The following is a 22,260-nucleotide window of genomic DNA, read 5'->3' as shown; positions in this document are numbered from 1 at the left end:
TGTCCATTTGCAATCCTTAACGACGTACATCCATAAGAAGAGTGTGTGCAAACATTTTTATTCGTTCCACAAAGTTCCACAGCGGATGTATGGACGGACAGACAGACAGACTTTATGGGGTCCCAGATCAATATTTCGATCTGTCATCCTATATTGGTGGATATAAAAATACTTACCGTAACGAAATATCCATAATTATTTGATATCATTTTCCCTCCCCTCAATATGTTTTGATTCCAAATGCCTTTCTTCTTAAACCTTATAAATAATATTTCCCTTCAAATCTGATTAAGAAAAACAACACACACACGTTCCACGAAACATGAAAAGAAAAAATCAATCATTTTTACAATTACCAACTGCAACTAAGCGTATATTTTGAATGTCAGATGTTAAACAGCATTTTAATTGAATGTTAAAAACCTCCTACTCGATTGCCTCCTCCTATTTCTTTTGATTTGTTTTCATAGTGTAAGTTAATTATGCCTTTCCTATGCCACTAACAGACCGTCGCTCATAAGAAAATTCAAACAAATGTGAAGCCGCCACTGAAAAACAACAGCCAATGGTACAACTAAAACATTTACTGTCATAATAAATAAACCACACAGCACACACTGACACATCAAGCACCACTCATCAATATTTATATCATTTAAATTGTCTTAAATCGTTCCACAGCAGAGTAGAGGTCTGCAACAATGAAACAGACAAATAAAGCTGGGAAAACACACATAAAAAAAACCTAAAATAAGACTTTCAGAGTGGAGGCTTCGACATGGCGATAAGTAGACGAACATTGAAATACATATCTCATCTGGGTGGTAATGTATGCAGAGACAACAATGCCATCATGGGGTAGCTCACCCCCAGCTCACCCTCCAACTCGCCTCATTCAATGTTCAATACGAAAATAGACATTTTTCATTTTCAATTTATTTGCCGTTGGCCGCTCATCATTGTGATGATGGTTATGGCGGCGGTGGTGGTTTGCTGTTTCTGGCCTGGCCTGCAGAAAAATGTCTATTGTTGTACTTTTACGGTTGGTTTGTTAACCCCCATCGTTTGCGAGTTGATGTTTTATTAGCTTTTTTGAATTTTAATTACTTTTGCTTTTATTTAAAACTTCATTTGCGGTCTGTTTTTGCTTTGTTGGCCTCCTAATTACAATTTTCGTTTTTTTCCATTGCGTCTTCTTCCTTTGCCCTGTGTGCCATTACAACGGCCTCCACCGCAATAAACGCATTTAAGCCCAACAATGGCGGCAATGTTTGTTTGCGTTTGGGGTTTATACTTTGAAAAGAGTTTAATTACCTTTGGCAGCATCTTTTAGCCGTTTATTTCTTGTGGTTATAATTATTTCGCATTTTTTCCCCCCATCTTTATTTCATGGAGAGAAATGAAAATGAAATTGTTGAATATTTCATATTCGAATACAAAAGAAAGTAAAAGTTTTAAATACATGGCAATTGTTTTGTTTTCAGTTTTATTTATTTTCCCATAAATTGGTTTACTAATCCCAGGCTAAACGTTCAGTGATGAAAAAAAGGGTGGTTAGTTAGTATAATTGTTGGGGTAAAAGTAAATTCAAGTACAATTTCACTATAAGTATAATTTGCAAAAGGCTTATTGTTTGTAAAAATGATGTAAAATTGTGTGTGTTATTTTTCAGGGAGAAAACAAAAGACTTAAGAAACGAACCTGAAATATAATTTTGATTAAAAGCTGAGAAACACTCTTTAAACCAAAAAAAAAAAGTTAGGAGAGTTGTCTTTAGCGCAATCGGATCCCAAATGGCCATATCTGTCTATATGAGAGCTATATCGGAATAGGGTCCGAAATAGGCCTAGTCAAACACAATGTTCCAAATTTCATAGAAATTGGGCAACTATGTAAAATTGTGTGTGTTTTTTTAGGGTGAAAACAAAAGACTTAAGAAACGAACCTGAAATACAATTTTGATTAAAAGCTGAGAAATACTCTTTAAACCAAAAAAAAAGTTAAGAAAATTGTCCTTAGCGCAATCGGATCCCAAATGGCCATATCTGTCTATATGAGAGCTATATCGAAATAGGTTCCAATCTGGATCATATTCTGTTCAGACATCCTGGGGACTTGACCAACTCACCTAATTTCATCTTAATCTTGTAATAAATGCGGCTTTCATTAGCTAAAGACCCTAAATCGGTGGATTGGCCCTTATGGCAGCTATATCGAAATTAGGTCTGATATGGTCCAGCATATTCGATTTGAACAACGGGGGCCTAGTCCAAAACATTGCTGTAATTTTAAGCAATGTTAAGTTAGGTAAGATTGAACAAGTAAAAAGGCGTTATGTTCGGCCGGGCCGAACTTTGGATACCCACCACCTCGGGTATATATGTAAACCACCTTTCATCAAAATTCGGTGAAAATTTCATACCTTATACTCATATACCTCATACCGATCTGAACTATATACGACACGGATGTCGAAAAACCGAACATAAGTCACTGTGTCAAATTTCAGTGAAATCGGATTATAAATGCGCCTTTTATGGGGCCAAGACTTTAAATCGAGATATCGGTCTACATGGCAGCTATATCCAAATCTGGACCGATTTGGGTCAAGTTGCATAAATATGTCGAAGAGCCTAACACAAAGCACTGTCCCAAATTTCGGTGAAATCGGACAATAAATGCCTCTTTTATGGGCCCTAAACCTGAAATCCAGAGATCGGTCTATATGGGAGTTTTATTCAAATCTGGACCGATCTGGGCAAAATTGAAGAAGGACGTTGAAGAGCCTAAACTCATTGTCTCAAATTTCAGCGACATCGGACGATAAATGCGTCTTTTATGGCCCCAAAACCTAAAACCTAGATATCGGTCTATATGGAAGCTGTATCCAAATCTGGACCGATCTGTGCGATATTGCAGAAGTATGTCAAGGGGCTTAACTTAACACACTGTTCCAAATTTCGGCGACATCGGACAATAAATGAGCATTTTATGGGCCCTAAACCATAAATCAAGAAATCGGTCTATATGGCAGCTATATCCAAATCTGAACCGATATGGACCAAATTGAAGAAATATGTCAAAGTTCCTAAGACAACTCACTGTCCCAAACTTCAGCAAAATCGGATAATAAATGTGGCTTTTATGGGCTTAAGACCCTAAATCGGAGGATCGGTATAAATGGAGCTATATCCAAATCTGAACCGATCTGAGCCAAATTAACGAAGGATATCGATGGGCCTTACACAATTCACTGTCCCAAATTTCAGCAAAATCAGATAATAAATGTGGCTTTTATGGGCCTGAGACCCTAAATCGGCGGATCGGTCTATATGGGGGCCGAATTTCATCAAAATCGGATAATAAATGTGGCTTTTGTGGGCCTAAGACCCTAAACCGGAGGATCGGTCTATATGGCAGCTATATCCAAATCTGGACCGATCTGAGCCAATTTGACGAAGGCTGTCGAAGGGCCTAACACAACTCACTGTCCCAAATTTCAGCAAAATCGGATAATAAATGTGGCTTTTATGGGCCTAAGACCCTAAATCGGCGGATCGGTCTATATGGGGGCTATATCAAGATATAGTCCGATATAGCCCATCTTCGAACTTAACCTGCTTATGGACAAAAAAAGAATCTGTGCAAAATTTCAGCTCAATATCTCTATTTTTAAAGACTGTAGCGTGATTTCAACAGACAGGCGGACAGACGGACAGACGGACGGACATGTCTAGATCGTCTTAGATTTTTACGCTGATCAAGTATATATATACTTTATAGGGTCGGAAATAGATATTTCGATGTGTTGCAAACGGAATGACAAAATGAATATACCCCCATCCTTCGGTGGTGGGTATAAAAATAGGGGACTGATATTAATGCGCCCCATGCCACTAAGCAAGTAATCGGCTTGTTGTGCACTCTACATTCTAAAAAGTAAGCTCGAAAAAGAAAATCTAAGTCGGGAATTCAGTGCTACTAACAAAATCGCCAATTGTTTTCCAAACCACGACCCTATGGTATTGCGTCTCCAACTATGTACCGGTGTCTGTTAGCAAATTCGGCCGGTTATTGAGTTTGTTATGGGTTTCATATCCTGTAGCGTGTGATCGATCTATATGGCATCTAAATTCAAGCATGATTCTATCTGGATTATATTCGATTGGATGTCGGATGTGTTCCAAATTTTGCGAAATCGAGCAATAAATGCGCTTGTTATGCTTAAGACCCCATACCGGGCCAAATTTCAGCCAAATTGTATAAAAATTGCGTCTTCCAGGGACTCAAGAAGTCAAATCAGGAGATCGGTTTATATGGGAGCTATATCATGTTATTGACCGATTTGGACCGTACTTGGCACAGTTGTTGGAAGTCATAACAGAACACTATGTGCAAAATTTCATCCAAATCAGAAAATTGCGGCTTCCAGGGCCTTAAGAAGTCAAATCGGGTGTTCGGTTTATATGGGAGCTATATCCAAATCTGAACCGATATAGCCCATTTGCAATCCCCAATGACCTACATCAATGTTAAGTATCTGTGCAAAAATTCAAGCGGATTGCTTTACGCGTTCGACCGCAATCATGATTTTAGCAAACGGATGGACGGACATGGCTAGTTCGACTCTGAACGTTAAGACGATCAATAATATTGGGTTGCCCAAAAAGTAATTGCGGATTTTTCATATAGTCGGCGTTGACAAATTTTTTCACAGCTTGTGACTCTGTAATTGCATTCTTTCTTCTGTCAGTTATCATCGGTTACTTTTAGCTTGCTTTAGAAAAAAAGTGTAAAAAAGTATATTTGATTAAAGTTCATTCTAAGTTTTATTAAAAATGCATTTACTTTCTTTTAAAAAATCCGCAATTACTTTTTGGGCAACCCAATATATACCTCCTAGATCACTATTTCGGGATGTTACAAACGGAATGACTAGATTAGTGTACCCCCATCCAATGGTGGTGTGTATAAAAAGTATATGAATTTTTTTCTAACTTTTTGAATTTTTTCATAATTTCTTCAATGTGACAGAGAGAGAGAGGGTCGAAGAAAAAATTTATAAAATACCAGCGTTTATTACTCTAATCATCAGAAAACTATGCCACTGGATCACCAAGCCTCTAAAAATATGGGCTTTACAGCTTTATTATAACAAAAATAAAGGGTGATTTTTTTGAGGTTAGGATTTTCATGCATTAGTATTTGACAGATCACGTGGGATTTCAGACATGGTGTCAAAGAGAAAGATGCTCAGTATGGTTTGACATTTCATCATGAATAGACTTACTAACGAGCAACGCTTGCAAATCATTGAATTTTATTACCAAAATCAGTGTTCGGTTCGAAATGTGTTCAAATTTTGACAAATTTTGTTCAGCGATGAGGCTCATTTCTGGTTGAATGGCTACGTAAATAAGCAAAATTGCCGCATTTGGAGTGAAGAGCAACCAGAAGCCGTTCAAGAACTGCCCATGCATCCCGAAAAATGCACTGTTTGGTGTGGTTTGTACGCTGGTGGAATCATTGGACCGTATTTTTTCAAAGATGCTGTTGGACGCAACGTTACGGTGAATGAACACATTTCGAACCGAACACTGATTTTGGTAATAAAATTCAATGATTTGCAAGCGTTGCTCGTTAGTAAGTCTATTCATGATGAAATGTCAAAGCATACTGAGCATCTTTCTCTTTGACACCATGTCTGAAATCCCACGTGATCTGTCAAATACTAATGCATGAAAATCCTAACCTCAAAAAAATCACCCTTTATTTTAAAAATCTAGAATTTTCATATATTCCGCCCCGTTTTTCAAACTCTAATGCGGAGCCATGAATATTTCATGACTTGAGAAATTATGTAAATCCCCAAACCGCCTTTGACATCTGCAAATGAATGGCTAAGCCAGATACATACGTTGCATATGATTAGAAATGTTTACCTAAAATGATCTTAACCACTAGTCAGTCCTCCCATTTAATTAAATACCAAGGTATTGACCTCAAAACTGTAGCGACTGATATCATGGGTCTGACTAAGAAAAATTTAAGTAAATAAATTAACTTTCTTCCTTAAAAAAAAAAAAAACAAAAAAAAAAACACTTTCTTCTTTTGTGGCCAAAAGCAAACACGCAAAAATTGTTTGCATCTCATACACACAGCTAAGAGAACATAAAAATTAGAAATTGAAATTTCTAACTAAAACATATGGTTGGTATGCTGGTGAAACATATACAAAAAACAACAACAACAACAAGATAAGCCATTATTTTAACTTCTTTAGGCACCGGCAATAATTTATTGCAGTAACTAACAACACGAAAGGGTGCTTTGCATATCAACCAAGTATTGAATATAAAATTAAGAAGAAATAACCAACACAACATAAAAAACCAAAAACCCCAAAATGTCTTAAAACATCAACGAGATTTTCTATTTGGCAAGTGATTTGAGTGTTGCAAATCTACACAAATCCACACACACACACACACACATACCTTCAGATCTTTATGCACAAATTTCTAAAATAAAAAAAAAACGTAAGACATGCAAATTGAAAAGAAACCAATTTAAAGTGTTTGTGTGTGTGTGTGTGAGTGTTTGTGCGAACGATCACTTATCTTATCATGCCTAGAATGGTTAAAATCAAATTGTAGAGCAAAACTGTTAACACTTGTTGTGTGTGCCATGCTGTTGACGCTTTTGTTTATTAACATAAACACACACACCACATACCGTTCACCGCACACAGTTTCCGCAGAGAATAGTGCAATGAAACAACACAGCCAGCCACGCCACAGGCTATATGGCATTAACGAGCGATACAGTGACTAGTCAGTTAATAAGAACGGTAGTGAAAAATGGAAACATCCAAACTTGAAAAAAAAAATTCTATAAAACTTCAATTTTGATAAAAATTTTTATGAAAGTTTTTATAGGACACACAATTTTGTCCCAATTTAAATTCTATTTTTTTATGAAAATTAAATTTTAATAAAATTTTTAAGAAAAAATCCTATATATAAAATTCAATTTATGTTTGTTTGTTCCGTATAGACTCAAAAACGGCTGAACCGATTACCTTAAAGTTTTCACAGATTGTGTAGGTTGGTCTGGAAGGAAACATAGGCTATATAATTTTTTGATATCGGGAGGGGGGCGGACCCTCCGCCTTGTCTTTGTGTTTGTTTGTTCCGTATAGACTCAACAACGGCTGAACCGATTATCTTAAAGTTTTCACATTTTGTGTAGGTTGGTCTGGAAGGAAACATAGGCTATATAATTTTATGATATCGGGAGGGGGGGCGGACCCTCCCCCTTACCCCAAAAGTACTACCCAAAAACAAAAGTGCACCGATCGGGACAATATGGGATTCAAATGAAAGGTATTCAAGAGTAGATTACGAATTTTATAATAAAAGTTGGGTCCAAGTACCAGGGGGGCCGCCCCAGCCTCAAAACCCCTTAAAATAGTTTTATTTCACGATCATGACAATATAGGGCTCAAATGAAAGGAATTCGGGAGCAGATTACAAATATGGTCAGGAAGTGGAAATAGCCTTTATAATTTATTGATAACGGAAGAAGGCGGACCCTCCACCGTTACCCCAAAAACAACACCCAAAATAAAAAAGTGGATCGATAATGACAATATGGATATCAAATGAAAAGTATATGGGGGGGAATCAGGCATACATAGAGTCAGAGGTATAGAGAGTCACCCCACCCCCATAAAAACTCCCAAAATGGGCACATTAGTCAATCGCGCCCAAAATGGGCACATTAGCCAATCATATATGGAACTCGGTTGGTTTGTTGCGTATAGACTGAAAAACGGCATAACCGATTTTCTCGAAATTTTCGCATATTGTGTAGGTTGGTGTGGAAGGAAACATAGGCTATATAATTTTTCGGTATCGGAAGGGGGACGGACCCTCCCCCTTATGCCAAAAACACAATCCGATCGGGGGTCGGGACAATATAGGTATCAAATGAAAGGTATTGGAGAGTTGAATACTTATATGCTACTAAAATTTGAGTATAAGTACCCATCGGGTCGCCCCAAACCCCAAAACTCCCCCAAACAGACATATTGGATGCTCATTCCAATGTAGGGCTCAAATGAAAGGTATTTTAGAGTAGATTTTGAATCTGGCATACAAAATCAGATAGAAGTATAGGGGGTTATGCCACTCCTCTGAAACGCCATTAGACCCATTATGACTATATGCTACTTGGCTGAGATGATTTTCTTAAAATTTTCATAGATTTTGTACGATTGTCTGGAAGGAAACATAGGCTACATAATTTTAAGATATCGGGTGGAGGCGGATCCTCCCCCTTACCCCACCCATATCCGAATGTGGTCCGATGGGCACAATAAGGGTATCAAATGAAAGGTATTGAAGACCAGAAAACGAAAATTACAATTTGGGTCCAAGTACCCAGCGGGTCCCCGTACCCCAAAACTCCTCTAAACAGTTATATTCAAAGTTCATGTCAATATGGGACTCAAATGAAAAGTATTACGCAATAGATTACAAATATGGCATAAAACATTAGGTCCAAGTAATGGGAGGTCGCCCACCCCAAATACCCCCAAATGGGCATATTAACCGTCCAATGGCTATATGGGACTCAAATTAAAGGTATTAGGGAGTAGATTACGAATATGACATTAAAATTTGCGTTCAAGTCTAGGTGGCGCTTTTCCTCCTAAAGATACGTCAAATGGGTCATTTGATCCATTATGACAATATGGGACTCAAATGATAGGTATTTAAAAGTAGAAAACGAATTTAAATTTCAATTTTGGAGCCAAATGTTTTGGGGTACGCCCTAAAGCACCCACTAAACTGAACTTCATTTCCGTTGGGAATAAAGAACGAATTTGATATCTAATTTCAGTGCAAAGTGCCGGTGGCGGTCCCAACCCCAAAACACCCCAAAAATCCCTTATATTTACCGGCCATGGCAATATGGGGCTCAAGTTAAAGGTATTTGGAAGTGGAGCACAAATTTGATATCCGTATTTGAGTCGAAATGTCTGAGGTGCCATCCCTCCCCAAATGAGAACATCAGCCTAAGGAAGAACACTACCATTAGGAACCGAGAAGGGGTAAATTCTGACACATCAATGAGTGCTTTCCGATTCAAGTTTAAACTCAATGATAAGGACCTTTTTTATAGCCGAATCCGAATGGCGTCCCGCAGTGCGACGCGTCTTTGCGGAAAATTAAGAGGGGATAAACACCGTTTTGTCCCATGTTCTCGCCAGGAGTCGAATGCGTTCAGCGTCATAGACTACAATGGCATGAATTCGATATCCGCATTCAGGGCGAAGTGTCCCCACCCTAAAAAGATATTAGAGAGTTAAAGAGGCGCTGCGGAGCGGGCCCGGTTCGGCTAGTCTGATAAATTACGGTCCACCTCATCCCCAAATATACCCCCATTCCGGATTTATTTACCGACCATAGGAATATAATGCTCAAATAAAAGGTATTTGGGAGTAGAGCACCAATATGATCTCCACATTGGGGCGAAATATCTGAAAGGACGTACCGGTACCACCAAAAGGACTTTCCTGACCGTGCCAGTATAGGGTTCAGATAAAATAAGAGAGTGAGAGAAGGCAGACCCTGTCCAGCAAGTCTTCTATAAAAACAAATATTTTCAACCATTTTCCAATACTTATCATTAATGATATTTTATTTATTTTTTTTTTCAGGTAAGTCCTACCAACCTCTTAACAGTAATGGTAAGAATGGAAATGGAAACTATTGTGAATGGATTCCCGAATAAACAATGAACGAATAAGGGAATAGGAAAAATGGAAAATTGGAACAGGGGAAAACTTCTCACACGTCAATGAGTGCTGTCCGATTTAAGTTTAAGCTCAATGATAAGGGTGCGATACCTTTTACGGGATGAGTTTTAACATGACTTTTATGCATGGCATGGTACCTCACAAATATTGCCAGAATTAGCAGGCGAACTCGTTGACAGACGGGAACACAAACAGATGGACAGACAAAATGATTGAAAGAACGACAAAAGGATGGACGAACCAACAGAGGAACAGACGGGAAGTCGGACGGACATAAATACCGACATACAGACAAAGAAGACAGGGGGAATGACAGACGTGCGTTATGTCAAAAGGATATTTGAATGGATAAGCAGACAGACATACAGATGGACAGACAAAAAAAAACACACGGACAAACAGGCAGGCAGACCGACAGACAGACGGACGAACTGACAAGGATAGAGGTGGACAGATGGACAGATGGACGAACAAGACAGACATTCAGAGATAAAAATACGAACAGATAGACGGACAGGCGACGGGCGAACATAATGACACACATATAGAGAGAGAAATAATCAGACGGGCAAAGAGTTGGACAGACATGCGGACTGTCTTACTGAACGTAAGAAAGGATGGACAGACGGACCGAGAGACAGATGGATGGACAGAGGGACGAAGAAACTGAGAATCAGACTGGAAGACGGACAAATGGACATAAAAACCGACAAACAGATATACCAGGCCAGGGGTAAAGAGAGACAGACAGACTGACAGGCAAGCAGACTTACTGACAGACATGCAGATTGACTGACAGACAAACAGACTTACTAACAGACAGATCGATAGACATTCTGATACACAGACTGATAGAAAGACAAAACAAAACAGGGGGAAAGGATAAAATGGATAGACAGACAGACATAAAGGCGGACAGGAGAAAAAAGACAGGCCGAAGGACAGAGAAATATACAGACAGACAAAGAGATTGACAGACATGCAGACAAAAATATTAACGGACATTAAAAAAGAAGACAGACAGGCAGATTGGCAAAAAAGACAGACAGAACGGACAAAGACAGACAGAAAGACAGTAAAACAGGCGGAAAGGATAAAATGGATAGATAAACGCACATACAGACAAAAAACACAGACCGACAGACGGACAAACAAACCCACAGACAGACTGGCAAACATACAGACGATCGGAAAAAAGAAGACAGACACAGATTGGCAAAAAAACGACAGACATAGACATAGACACCGACAGGCTGACGGCTGACTGACTGAGACTGACTGTCTGACTTACTGACTGACAGATAGACATAAAAAAGACGGACCTACGGAAAGGATACAATGGGTAGACAGACGGACAGGAAAAGAAAGACAGACCGACAAATACATGGACAGGCAAAAAGACTAACAGATAGATAGATAGACAGACGGACGGACGGACAAACAGACAAAAAAAAAACAAAAAGACTGGCACACAGATGGAAAGACAGACGGATAGACAGACAGAATTTCAAAAAGAAGACAAACAGATGGAAAGGCAGACGGAGAGCCAGACGGACTGACCGACAAATAAACGGACAAACAGACAGACATACGGACAGACAATCAATGGACAGACGAAAGCACGAATAGCCTAACGGAAAGTAGAACAAGTTCTTGCTGCATTTTATGCTGACATCTACCAATGCCATCGAATCTTGTAGGGCTCTTTACCCTACATAGATGTCGTTACGTGTGCCCACGTCTTTGAATAACAAGCTGTGCACAGAATTCAATTCACGAGGGATACCTGTGAGCACCACATAGGCTAGAACTTGAGGTCCAATCTGTGTTGTGCTGGTAGATGGCACGAGAAGCTTAGCTGCGAGCTACCGGGCGCGTCCACATATTGCGGATATTGGAATGCTCCATACAGAGTAGCTTCAACTACAGTCGTAGACAATCAGCGGTATCGATCGGAGAGTCTCAGTGAGAGACCGGGCGGAACTGGCGCTTGCATAAATACTGAGGGCTGCGAGCTACCAGGCACGTCCACAGGTTCCGGATAGTGGAATACTCCATACAGAGTAGCTTCAACTACAGTCGTAAACACTCAGCGGTATCAAGCGGAGAGTCTTAGTGAGAGACCGGGCGGCACTGGCGCTTGCATAAATACTGAGTGCCTATAATGCTCGATATGACAAAGCGAGTTATTGGCACCTTTAAATAACCAATGGCCACCATGTTCCCGCGGCGATCGATTCTTTGGACCGAAACGAGCTTGCTCCCCTACAGGAGCTTGACGAGAATCGCCACCTCCACATGCAAATGTGGCAACAACCACAGCAACCAATTCACTTCTAATCATTTGGGCTTGTTCGCAATCATTGGTGAGCCCTTGTAAACTCTCTGTGTTGCATGGATCGTTGCCCAACACTGAATATCCAAAATGAATTCTGAAGAATAGTCAATCGTGGACAGATAGACGGACCGACAAACAAGAACACAGTCAGAAGAACAAACGGGCAGACTGACGAAAGGTTGCAGGTGATGTGTTGCGTTTTATGCACCTACCATAATACCTTCTTTTGTGACCTGAATTGCTTTGTATGCGCCAAACAGCGCCCCCTCGCCTTCGCGTAAAGAGTTTTTGCCAGTAGGTTCCCCCAACAAGGTCCTGACTGTAGGAGTCAGCAATAGAGGACGGATATACAGACGGACGGTAATTTGGGCATTTCGTCGTTTTATTATTGGGCTGCCCAAAAAGTAATTGCGGATTTTTTAAAAGAAAGTAAATGCATTTTTAATAAAACTTAGAATGAACTTTAATCAAATATACTTTCTTTTACACTTTTTTTCTAAAGCAAGCAGCTGATAACTGACAGAAGAAAGAATGCAATTACAGAGTCACAAGCAGAGTCACAAAAATTTGTCAACGCCGACTATATGAGAAATCCGCAATTACTTTTTGGGCAACCCAATATTTATAGGCACCTACCATGGCCTTAACATACAAAGTAGGCGCCAACATCAGTTTTCCCCGAAACATTTGGATTTGCTTGCACTTCTTAATTGGGGAGCCGATGCCTTTTTTAATTTCTATTAACTACCTCGAAAAGTCGGTAATCTGATTTATTTAGGAGTTTAATTCCCGCAACTTAAATTACACCATCCTGTACTAGAATGGCGTTAAATACTACCATCATTGCCTTTACATTTTTGCATAGGGCCTCCTTTAAAATCCAGAATTTCGATTTTGATTTAAGATTCATGTTGACCCACCCTAATATACAGGTACCATGCTGGTATATGCTGGTGCCTGTAACACACTGATACCGGGAGTCCATCAAGACACAGAGGTTAGCATGCCCGCCTAGAAAAATTTTCAGCGGTAGTTTTCCCTTTACTAATGCTGGCGACATTGGTAAGGTATCCAGACACTTTAAAACTCCCCTACTAAGAGGTAGAGAGTAGAGGCACTCCGTTTGGGCTCCGCATACAAAAGCAGGCCCCTCATCACTGAGATAAAACTTTAAAGGGACTTCACTCATTGATATGAGAGAAATATCGCCTGTTCCTTAGAGGAATGTTCGTGGGGAATTGTGGATATACCACCCATTCTATTTGGTTGCCCAAAAAGTAATTGCGGATTTTTTAAAACAAAGTAAATGCATTTTTAATAAAACTTAGAATGAACTTTAATCAAATATACTTTTTTTAACACTTTTTTTCTAAAGCAAGCTAAAAGTAACAGCTGATAACTGACAGAAGAAAGAATGCAATTACAGAGTCACAAGCTGTGAAAAAATTTGTCAACGCCGACTATATGAAAAATCCGCAATTACTTTTTGGGCAACCCAATAGGATAGCAGAGGTCATTAAACAACTGTAAAATCTTATAAATTTAAAGTTTTTAAATGTCTATCGCCCTATTTCATTATTAAACTAAACTCCATAATTCACCAGTGCCGTCACTGTACTTTACATTACGAAAATATCCGCATCTCAACAACACAACTCAGCTGTGGTGTTTACACTCGTAGGCAGACAAATGGTTTTGGCATACAAATGTGGTTTATTTGGTCACTAGGGCAGGCACGTACTAAGCCACAAAAAAAAATCACTTTATTCATATAGCTTGGAATACAAAGATGAACAAGAGACGGAAGGAAGAACCAAACGAGGGACAATAGTCTATGGAGGGACAAACAAATGGTTTAAGCCAAACTCAAGTCTCAGCAACAAACACACACACACACACACAGAAAATAACCAATCCAAAGTTAGTGGAGAAAAATTTGCTCTGTTAACAACTAAGTATCCACACTCCATAGTGATGTTATGCCGCTGATGCCTTTGGAGAACAAAATATCTGTGGGTAAGTGGCTGTGGCAACAAGATTGTTACAAATTATAATTCACCCACCAAAAGCTAAGTCAACAATAACAACAGTACAGCACAACACAGCAGCACCATCAACCAGCAACTTGGGCCAACTGCAGTGGAAGGCCGCCATGGAAAAAGGAGAAGACGTTTGTAATAACAACAACACTAGCAGCATCTAGCAATGCCAAAACTTGGGGGAAAACAGCAACAGCAGTTCTATGCAAATTGTGTGCAATTTATTTTAAGAGCCATCAGCCCAACAGCCATACCAAGAGCACCACTCTCAGACTTAGACAGACAGCTACTTATCGGGGCAAAACTAAGGCAGCTTTAGAAAACAAAAAAAAAATGAAAAAAATAATGTGACCATGGCCATGGCTGTTGTTAGGAAGATGATGAATTTCAATACATTTTCGAAGTAAGCCATAAAACAAATGCTCAATGAGGCGGGGAACTGCCATAGAATTTCGCTTAAAACTCTTTAAAGAGTTATTGAGTTCAAATATAAATTGATTAGGCCAGACATTTATCTCAATTTAATCTTAAGTACTTGTTGCTTAAGATTTATATCAGCCTTGCCAAAAACAAAAGACTTAAGCGGCAAACTCTTTGAGAACCGACTTGCCCTTGCTGTCAGCACGGACAGAACACTTTTAAATCAAATAGGGGGCTTGTTTGGCCACTTTGCTGGCTGACGTCAGAAGAGCTGTCAATGAAAAACCTATTCATCTAAGAATAAATATTTTATCTAGAGAAAATTTTATTGATTTTTTTTTTTCTTTTAAAAAAATTGAGAAAGTTTTATTGAAATGTTAGTCTTTGGAGAACATTTAATTGACAATTTAGTTAAAATCTTTTCTTTGGAGGGAGTTTTAGTACAATTTTCCAAAGGAAAGGGTAGTATTAGTACCATTTTCCTTGAGAAATGGTACTAAAACTACCATTTCCTTTGGAAAATGGTACTAAACTAAACCCTTTCTTTTGGAAAATGAAACTACAACTACCCTTTTCTATTAGAAAAGGTACTAAAACTACCCTCTCCCAAGGAAATGTATAGCTTTAGTAACCTTTCCCAAGGAAATAGGTAATTTTATTACCTTTTCCAAAGGAACTGGGTAGTTTTAGTACCTTTTCCAAAGTATAAGGTTATGTTCAGGCTAAACCTCCCCCTTTCCCTTTGGAAAAGGTACTGAAACCCCTTTCCTTTGGAAAGATATGCAATTTTTGTACCTTTTCAAACGGAAAAGGGGGGTTTTAGTACCTTTTCCAACGGAAGAGGGTAGCTTTAGTACATTTTTCAAACAGAAAGATTTGGTTTAGTACCTTTACCAAGGGAAAGCGTGCTTTTAGCACCTTTTCTAAACAGAAAGATTTGGTTTAGTACCATTTCCAAAGAGAAAGTTTTGGTTAAGTACTTTTTTCAAAGAAAAAGATTTGGTTAATTGCCTTTCCCAAAGAGAAATATTTGCTTTAGTTCCTTTTCCAAGAAGAAAGATTAGGTTTAGTACCTTTTCCAAAGAGAAAGATTTCGTTAAGTGCCTTTTCCAGAGAAAAACATTCGGCTTACCACCTTTATAGAAAAGTTCTTGGAAATTTTGTGTTTAAAGAAAATTTCTTAAATATGTTGTCTTAAAAAAAAATTGCAAAAAAGAATTGTCTTACGAAAAAATTTGTCTATTCCATTTCGCAAGGAAAAGGTTAGTTTTAATACCATTTTCCAAGGGTAGGATAGTAGTGCTACCCTTTCCCAGAGAAAAAGCACAAATTTTGTACCCTTTCCCACAGGAAAGAGAAGTTTTAGTACACTTTCAAAAGGGAAAGGCCAGTTTTAGTACCCTTTCGTTGAGGAAGGCGAAGTTTTAGTACACTTTCACAAGAAAAAGGCGGGTTTTAGTACCCGTTCCTTAAGGAAGGGAAAATTGAATTGCTTTTTCCAAAGAAAAACGGTAGTTTAAGTTGCTATTTTTAGTACCTTTTCTAGAGAGATCGGGTAGTTTTAGTACCTTTTCCAAAGGGATGGGGTAATTTTAATCTCTTTTCCAATGGGACATATTTTTAGTACCTTTTCCAAAGGGATGGGGTAATTTTAGTCCATTTTCCAAAGGGACAAATTTTAGTCCATTTTCCAAAGGGATGGGGTAATTTTAGTCCCTTTTCCAAAGGGACGGGGTAATTTTAGAACCCTTTCCATAGTAAAAAGGTAGTTTTAGAACCTTTATCTTTGTGAAACGGTAGCTTATGTACCCTTTCCTATAGTTTAAGAACCCTTTACCTTCGTTAAGGGATAGTGTTAATACTTTTCCTTTCGTGAATGTGTATTAACACTATCTTTAGGTAGGCGAAAATGTAGTTTTAGTACCCTTTTCCAGGGGAAAGGTAGTTTTAGTACCCCTTCCCGAAGGATAGGATAGTTTTATTGCCCTTTCCCAAAAGATAGCGTAGTTTAAGTAACCTTTCCCGAATAATAGGGTAAATTTAGTACCCTTTCCCGAAGGATAGGGTAGTTTTAGTACCATTTCCCGAAGTATAGGGTAGTTTTAGTGTCCTTTCCTAAGGGAATATGTAGTTTTAGTAGCCGTTTCCAGAAGAAAGGGTAGTTTTTGTACCCTTTCCCAGAGGAAATGGTGGTTTTAGTACACTATCTTAAGGGAAAGAGCAGTTTTAGTGCCCTTTCCCCAGGTAAAGGGTAGTTTTAGTGCCCTTTCCCAAGGGAAAGTGTAGTTTTAGTACCCTTTTCCACGGGAAAAGGTAGTTTCAGTTCCTTTTCCTGAAGGATAGGGTAGTTTTATTACCCTTTCCCAAAATAAAGGGTAGTTTAAGTAACCTTTCCCGAATAATAGGGTGAATTTCGTACCCTTTCCCGAAGTTTAGGGTACTTTTAGTACAATTTACCGAAGAAGAGGGTAGTTTTAGTAACCTTTCCCAAGGAAAAGGGTAGTTTTAGTACCCTTTCCAGAGGATAGGGTAGTTAGTTTTAGTAACCTTTCCCAAGAGAAAGGGTTGCTTAAGTGTCATTTTCCAGGAAAAAGAGTTGTTTAAGTACCTCTTCCCAGAAGAAAGGGTAGTTTTAGTACCCTTTCCCATAAGAAAGGGTGGTTTTAGTACACTTTCCCAGGAGAAAGGGTTGTTTTAGTTCCATTTCCCAGAAGAAAGAGCAGTTTTAGTACCCATTCACTCGGGAAATGTAGTTTTACTACCCTTTCCCAAAGGATAGGGTAAATTTAGTACCCTTTCTCGAAGGATAGGATACCTTTTCCGAAGGATAGGGTAGTTTCAGTGCCCTTTCCCAAGGGAAAAGGTAGTTTTGCTAGCCTTTCCCTGCGGAAAGGGTAGTTTTGGTACCCTTTCCTGAATGATAATGTAATTTTAGTACGCTTTCCCGTAGAGCAGGGTAGTTTTAGTACCCTTTCCCGAAGGGCAGGTTTGTTTTAGTACCCTTTCCCGAAGGATAGGGTAGTTTAAGTACCCTTTCCCAGGGGAAAGTGTAACTTTAGTACACTTTACCAAGGGAAAGTGTAGTTTTAGTACCCTTTCCGGGGGATGGGACAGTTTTAATACCGTGTCCGAGGAGAAAGTGTAATTTTAGTTCCATTTCCCAGGAGAAAGAACCCTTTTCCAGCAAAAAGGGTAGTTTTTGTATCCTTTCCCAGGGAAAATGGTAGTTTTAGTACCCTTTCTAGGGGATGGGATAGTTTTAGTACCGTTTCCGAGGAGAAAGTGTAGTTTTAGTACCATTTCCTAGGAGAAATAGTTGTTTTAGTACCCTTTCCCAGCAAAAAGGGTAGTTTTAGTACCCTTTCCCAGGGGAAAGGGCAGTTAAAGTACCCTTTCCCAGGGGAAAGGGCAGTTAAAGTACCCTTTCCCAGGGGAAAGGGCAGTTAAAGTACCCTTTCCAAGCAGAGAGACAGTTTTAGCACCCTTTCCCAGGAATAACGGTAATTTAAGTACTCTTTCCCAGGAGCATCGGTAATTTAATCCCCTTTCCCAGGAAAAACGGTAGTTTAAGTACCCTTTCCCAGGAGAAAGAGTAGATTTAGTACCTATTCCAAACTGAACGAGTAATTTCCTTCATGAAAGGGTGGATTTCCTTCGTGAAAGGGTAGTTTTAATACCCTTTCCCAGGAGAAAGGGTAGTTTTAGTACCCTTTCCCAGGAAGGGTACTAAAACCTTTACCTTTCCCAGGAGAAAGGGTAGTTTTAGTACCCTTTCCCAGAAGAAAGGGTAGTTTTAGTACCCTTTCCCAGGAGAAAGGGTAGTTTTAGTACCCTTTCCCAGAAGAAAGGGTAGTTTTAGTACCCTTTCCTAGAAGAAAGGGTGGTTTTAGTACCCTTTCCTTCGTGAAAGGGTATATTTAGTAGCCTTTCCCAGGAGAAAGGGTATTAGTACCCTTTTCTTCGTGAAAGGTTGGATTGAAAGCACATTCCTTCGTGAAAGGGTAGTTTAAGTACCCTTTCCTGGGAGAAAGGGTAGTTTTAGTACCTTTTCCCAGGAGAAAGGGTAGTTTTAGTACCCTTTCCCAGGAGAAAGGGTAGTTTTAGTACCCTTTCCCAGGAGAAAGGGTAGTTTTAGTACCCTTTCCCAGGAGAAAGGGTAGTTTTAGTACCCTTTCCCGTGAGAAAGGGTAGTTTTAGTACCCTTTCCCGGGAGAAAGAGTAGTTTTAGTACCCTTTCCCGGGAGAAAGAGTAGTTTTAGTACCCTTTCCCGGGAGAAAGAGTAGTTTTAGTACCCTTTCCCGGGAGAAAGAGTAATTTTTGTACCCCTTCCTAGGAGAAAGAGTAGTTTTAGTACCCTTTTCCCTTGGAAAGTGTACTAAACTACCCTGCTCTTCCAAAGGGAAGGGCAGTTTTCCTTCATGAAAGGGTAGTTTTTAGACAAGTTTGGTTCTTAGAGAAAATTTCTTAGAAGTCTTGCCTATGGAAAAATTCATAGAAATTTTGTCTCAAGAGAAAATTATTAAAAATCTTTTCGAATTGTCGACTTTTGAAAAGCCGTAAAACCAAATGCGCTGTCGTTTTGTAGTAAATGCAAATTGCAAATTTTGCCCATCAACATTCCACTAAGGAACAGGGGCAAACTTCTCACATATCAATGAGTGCAGTCCGATTCAAGTTTTAAGCTCAATGATAAGGGGCCTGCTTTTTATAGCCGAGTCCGAACGGCGTGCCGCAGTGCGACACCTCTTTGGAGAGAAGTTTTACATGGCATAGTACTTCACATATGTTGCCAGCATTAAGAGGGGAAAATCACCGCTAAAATTTTTTTTCAGATGGTCTCGCTAGGACTCGAACAAAGGCGTTCAGCGCCATAGGTGGACATGCTAACCTCTGCGCTACGGTGGCCTCCATTCTTTAAATTCTTTTGTGTCCAAAAATGAATTGACAATTATCGGCCGTTCTATCTTCAATGTTATGGAAATGTTGACAAAAAGAGCTTTTATTTCGCTTTTGCACTAAATCTTAAGAATTAAGCTTCATTTGAGTTTAATTATGAATATTAAGCCTTACCGCGTTGCCAAGCATTGTGCTTAACAAAAGACTTAAGCAACAAACGCGTTTGTAAAATCTTTGCCAATTGTGTGTGGCGACCTACTGTTTTTAGACAATAATCCATAATATATGATTGATATGTGTATTAGCCGCCAGTTGTTTAATTTGTTAACGAATATAAAATGTATTTTAGCCAAAAGCTAAAAGTTAAGCTCTTTTGATGGGGTGCTTTACAGTTTTTTCCACTTAAAAAGGAAACAATTGCAAAATTTCCTTTTCGTAGGAAAAAATGAGTTTAATTAAAATAAACCCCAAATATGCAAATACACAATGTGCGTGTGAAATCTCTTGTTATTATTTCATATCAAAATCAAAGCAAATCCCCTCAAACAAAACCCAAAAAGAAGGGGTATTATTGTAATAATTATAATGTCTAGGTATGATTAAAGAAACAGCAGGGCAAACAAGTTTAACCTTCATGTGTTTGTGTTTCGGTTACTAACAAGTCTAGGTATGCCTCATTCAGGCCATTTATGAGCTGTAACATTTTGGATTTGTACCCATTTTTTCTGTGTTTTTTTTTGAAGTTTTTTGTTTCTTTGCTATTTGAGTGAATCCCATTTGAATATAATTGGCGTTTTTAATTTTGTATTTTATTTGTCTTTTCTTTGGTATTTTATACACGTTTTTTTCGTTTTCATGTGTTTCATCAAATCCATAAACCGATAAATTTTAAACCTGTTTATATCAAAATTGTTTTTTTTTTTTTATTTGGTTGGTATTGTTTTTTTTTTTTGATTTTTGTTAATCAGTTACTTTTTTTAAACAAACCAGACTTACCGTTTGCATTGAAGAAAAAAATTGGCATTGAATACCAACCAGTTGCAGTTTTATCGAAATGGTAAACCTTTTTTTCAGCTGTTTTTTGGGAATGAGGTTATATTGGATGCGTAATATAGGCTGTATATTAGTATCATTAAATTAATGATATTACATAAGCAATGCAAAGGCACGATTTACGAAACTAGGGCGTACAAATAAGTCACTATGAAAGTTAGTGTATTACGTATAAAAATTCATATAAAATTAATCAAAACAGGTAGTTTTGGTAATTGAGAATGTTCAACCTTTGGGTGCACTCTACCATAGTTAAAACAAAAACCGAAAGATAGAGGTTTGCATTTAAACAAATGTTTATGTATTAGCTTCAAGTTTTGGCTTAATGAACCGATGCCTTAGGAATCCCAGAATCCTAAGGAATCCCAGAATCCTAAGGAATCCCAGATTCCTAAGGAATCCCAGATTTCTAAGGAATCCCAGATTCCTAAGGAATCCGAGATTTCAAGGGAATCCGTGATTCCTAGGGAATCCCAGATTCCTAGGGAATCCCAGATTCCTAGGGAATCCCAGATTCCTAGGGAATCCCAGATTCCTAAGGAATCCCAGATTCCTAAGGAATCCCAGATTCCTAGGGAATCCCAGATTCCTAGGGAATCCCAGATTCCTAGGGAATCCCAGATTCCTAAGGAATCCCAGATTCCTAGGGAATCCGTGATTTCAAGGGAATCCGTGATTCCTAGGAAATCCCAGATTCCTAGGGAATCTCAGATTCCTAGGGAATCTCAGATTCCTAGGAAATCCCAGATTCCTAGGGAATCTCAGATTCCTAGGGAATCTCAGACTTCCTAGGGAATCCCAGATTCCTAGGGAATCTCAGATTCCTACGGAATCTCAGATTCCTAGGGAATCTCAGATTCCTAGGGAATCTCAGATTCCTAGGGAATCCCAGATTCCTAGGGAATCCCAGATTCCTAGGGAATCCCAGATTCCTAGGGAATCCCAGATTCCTAGGGAATCCCAGATTCCTAGGGAATCCCAGATTCCTAGGGAATCCCAGATTCCTAGGGAATCCCAGATTCCTAGGGAATCCCAGATTCCTAGGGAATCCCAGATTCCTAGGGAATCCCAGATTCCTAGGGAATCCCAGATTCCTAGGGAATCCCAGATTCCTAGGGAATCCCAGATTCCTAGGGAATCCCAGATTCCTAGGGAATCCGTGATTCCTAGGAAATCCCAGATTCCTAGAGAATCCCAGATTCCTATGGAATCCCTGATTCCTATGGAATCCCTGATTCCTACGGAATCCCTACGGAATCAGGGATTCCATAGGAATCAGGGATTCCCTAGAGAATCCCAGATACTTAGAAAATCCCAGTTTCCTAGGGTATCCCATATTCCTGGGGAGTCCCATATTCCTAGGGAATCCCAGATTCCCAGGGAATCTCAAATTTCTAGGGAATCTTAGATTCTTAGGGAATCCCAGATTTCTGGAGAACCCCAGATTCATAGGGAATTCCAAATTCGTACGGAATCCCGTATTTCTAAGTAATCCCAGATTCGTGGGGAAACCCAGATTCTTGGGGAATACCAGGTTCCTAAAGAATCTCAGATTCCTAAAGAATCTCAGATTCCTAAATAATCTCAGATTCCTAAAGAATCTCAGATTCCTAAAGAATCTCAGATTCCTAAAGAATCTCAGATTCCTAAAGAATCACAAATTTAAAAGAAATTTCGATTTCTTAA

At 39.0% G+C, this 22,260-nt stretch overlaps 1 protein-coding gene across 3 annotated transcripts in view; it reads left to right on the top strand.

Moving 5' to 3' along the window:
- LOC106092369 (homeobox protein 5) overlaps positions 1–22,260 on the top strand; it is a 226,950-nt gene that overhangs the window by 107,337 nt on the left and 97,353 nt on the right. The window contains exon 2 of one of the 3 annotated variants that reach the window (XM_013259207.2): positions 9,729–9,805. The exons of the other annotated variants lie outside the window; for them this stretch is intronic. Coding sequence (XP_013114661.2) covers positions 9,729–9,732 — 4 coding nt within the window. The 3' untranslated portion in view covers positions 9,733–9,805. Of the gene's footprint in view, positions 1–9,728; positions 9,806–22,260 lie in introns of those variants that run through there. 3 annotated transcript variants of the gene reach the window in all.

Source organism: Stomoxys calcitrans, chromosome 2 (genome assembly GCF_963082655.1).
Source record: "Stomoxys calcitrans chromosome 2, idStoCalc2.1, whole genome shotgun sequence".
NCBI lineage: Eukaryota > Metazoa > Arthropoda > Insecta > Diptera > Muscidae > Stomoxys > Stomoxys calcitrans.
The sequence above is the reverse complement of the archived record's forward strand: the minus strand, read 5'-3'. Positions and strand labels throughout refer to the sequence as shown.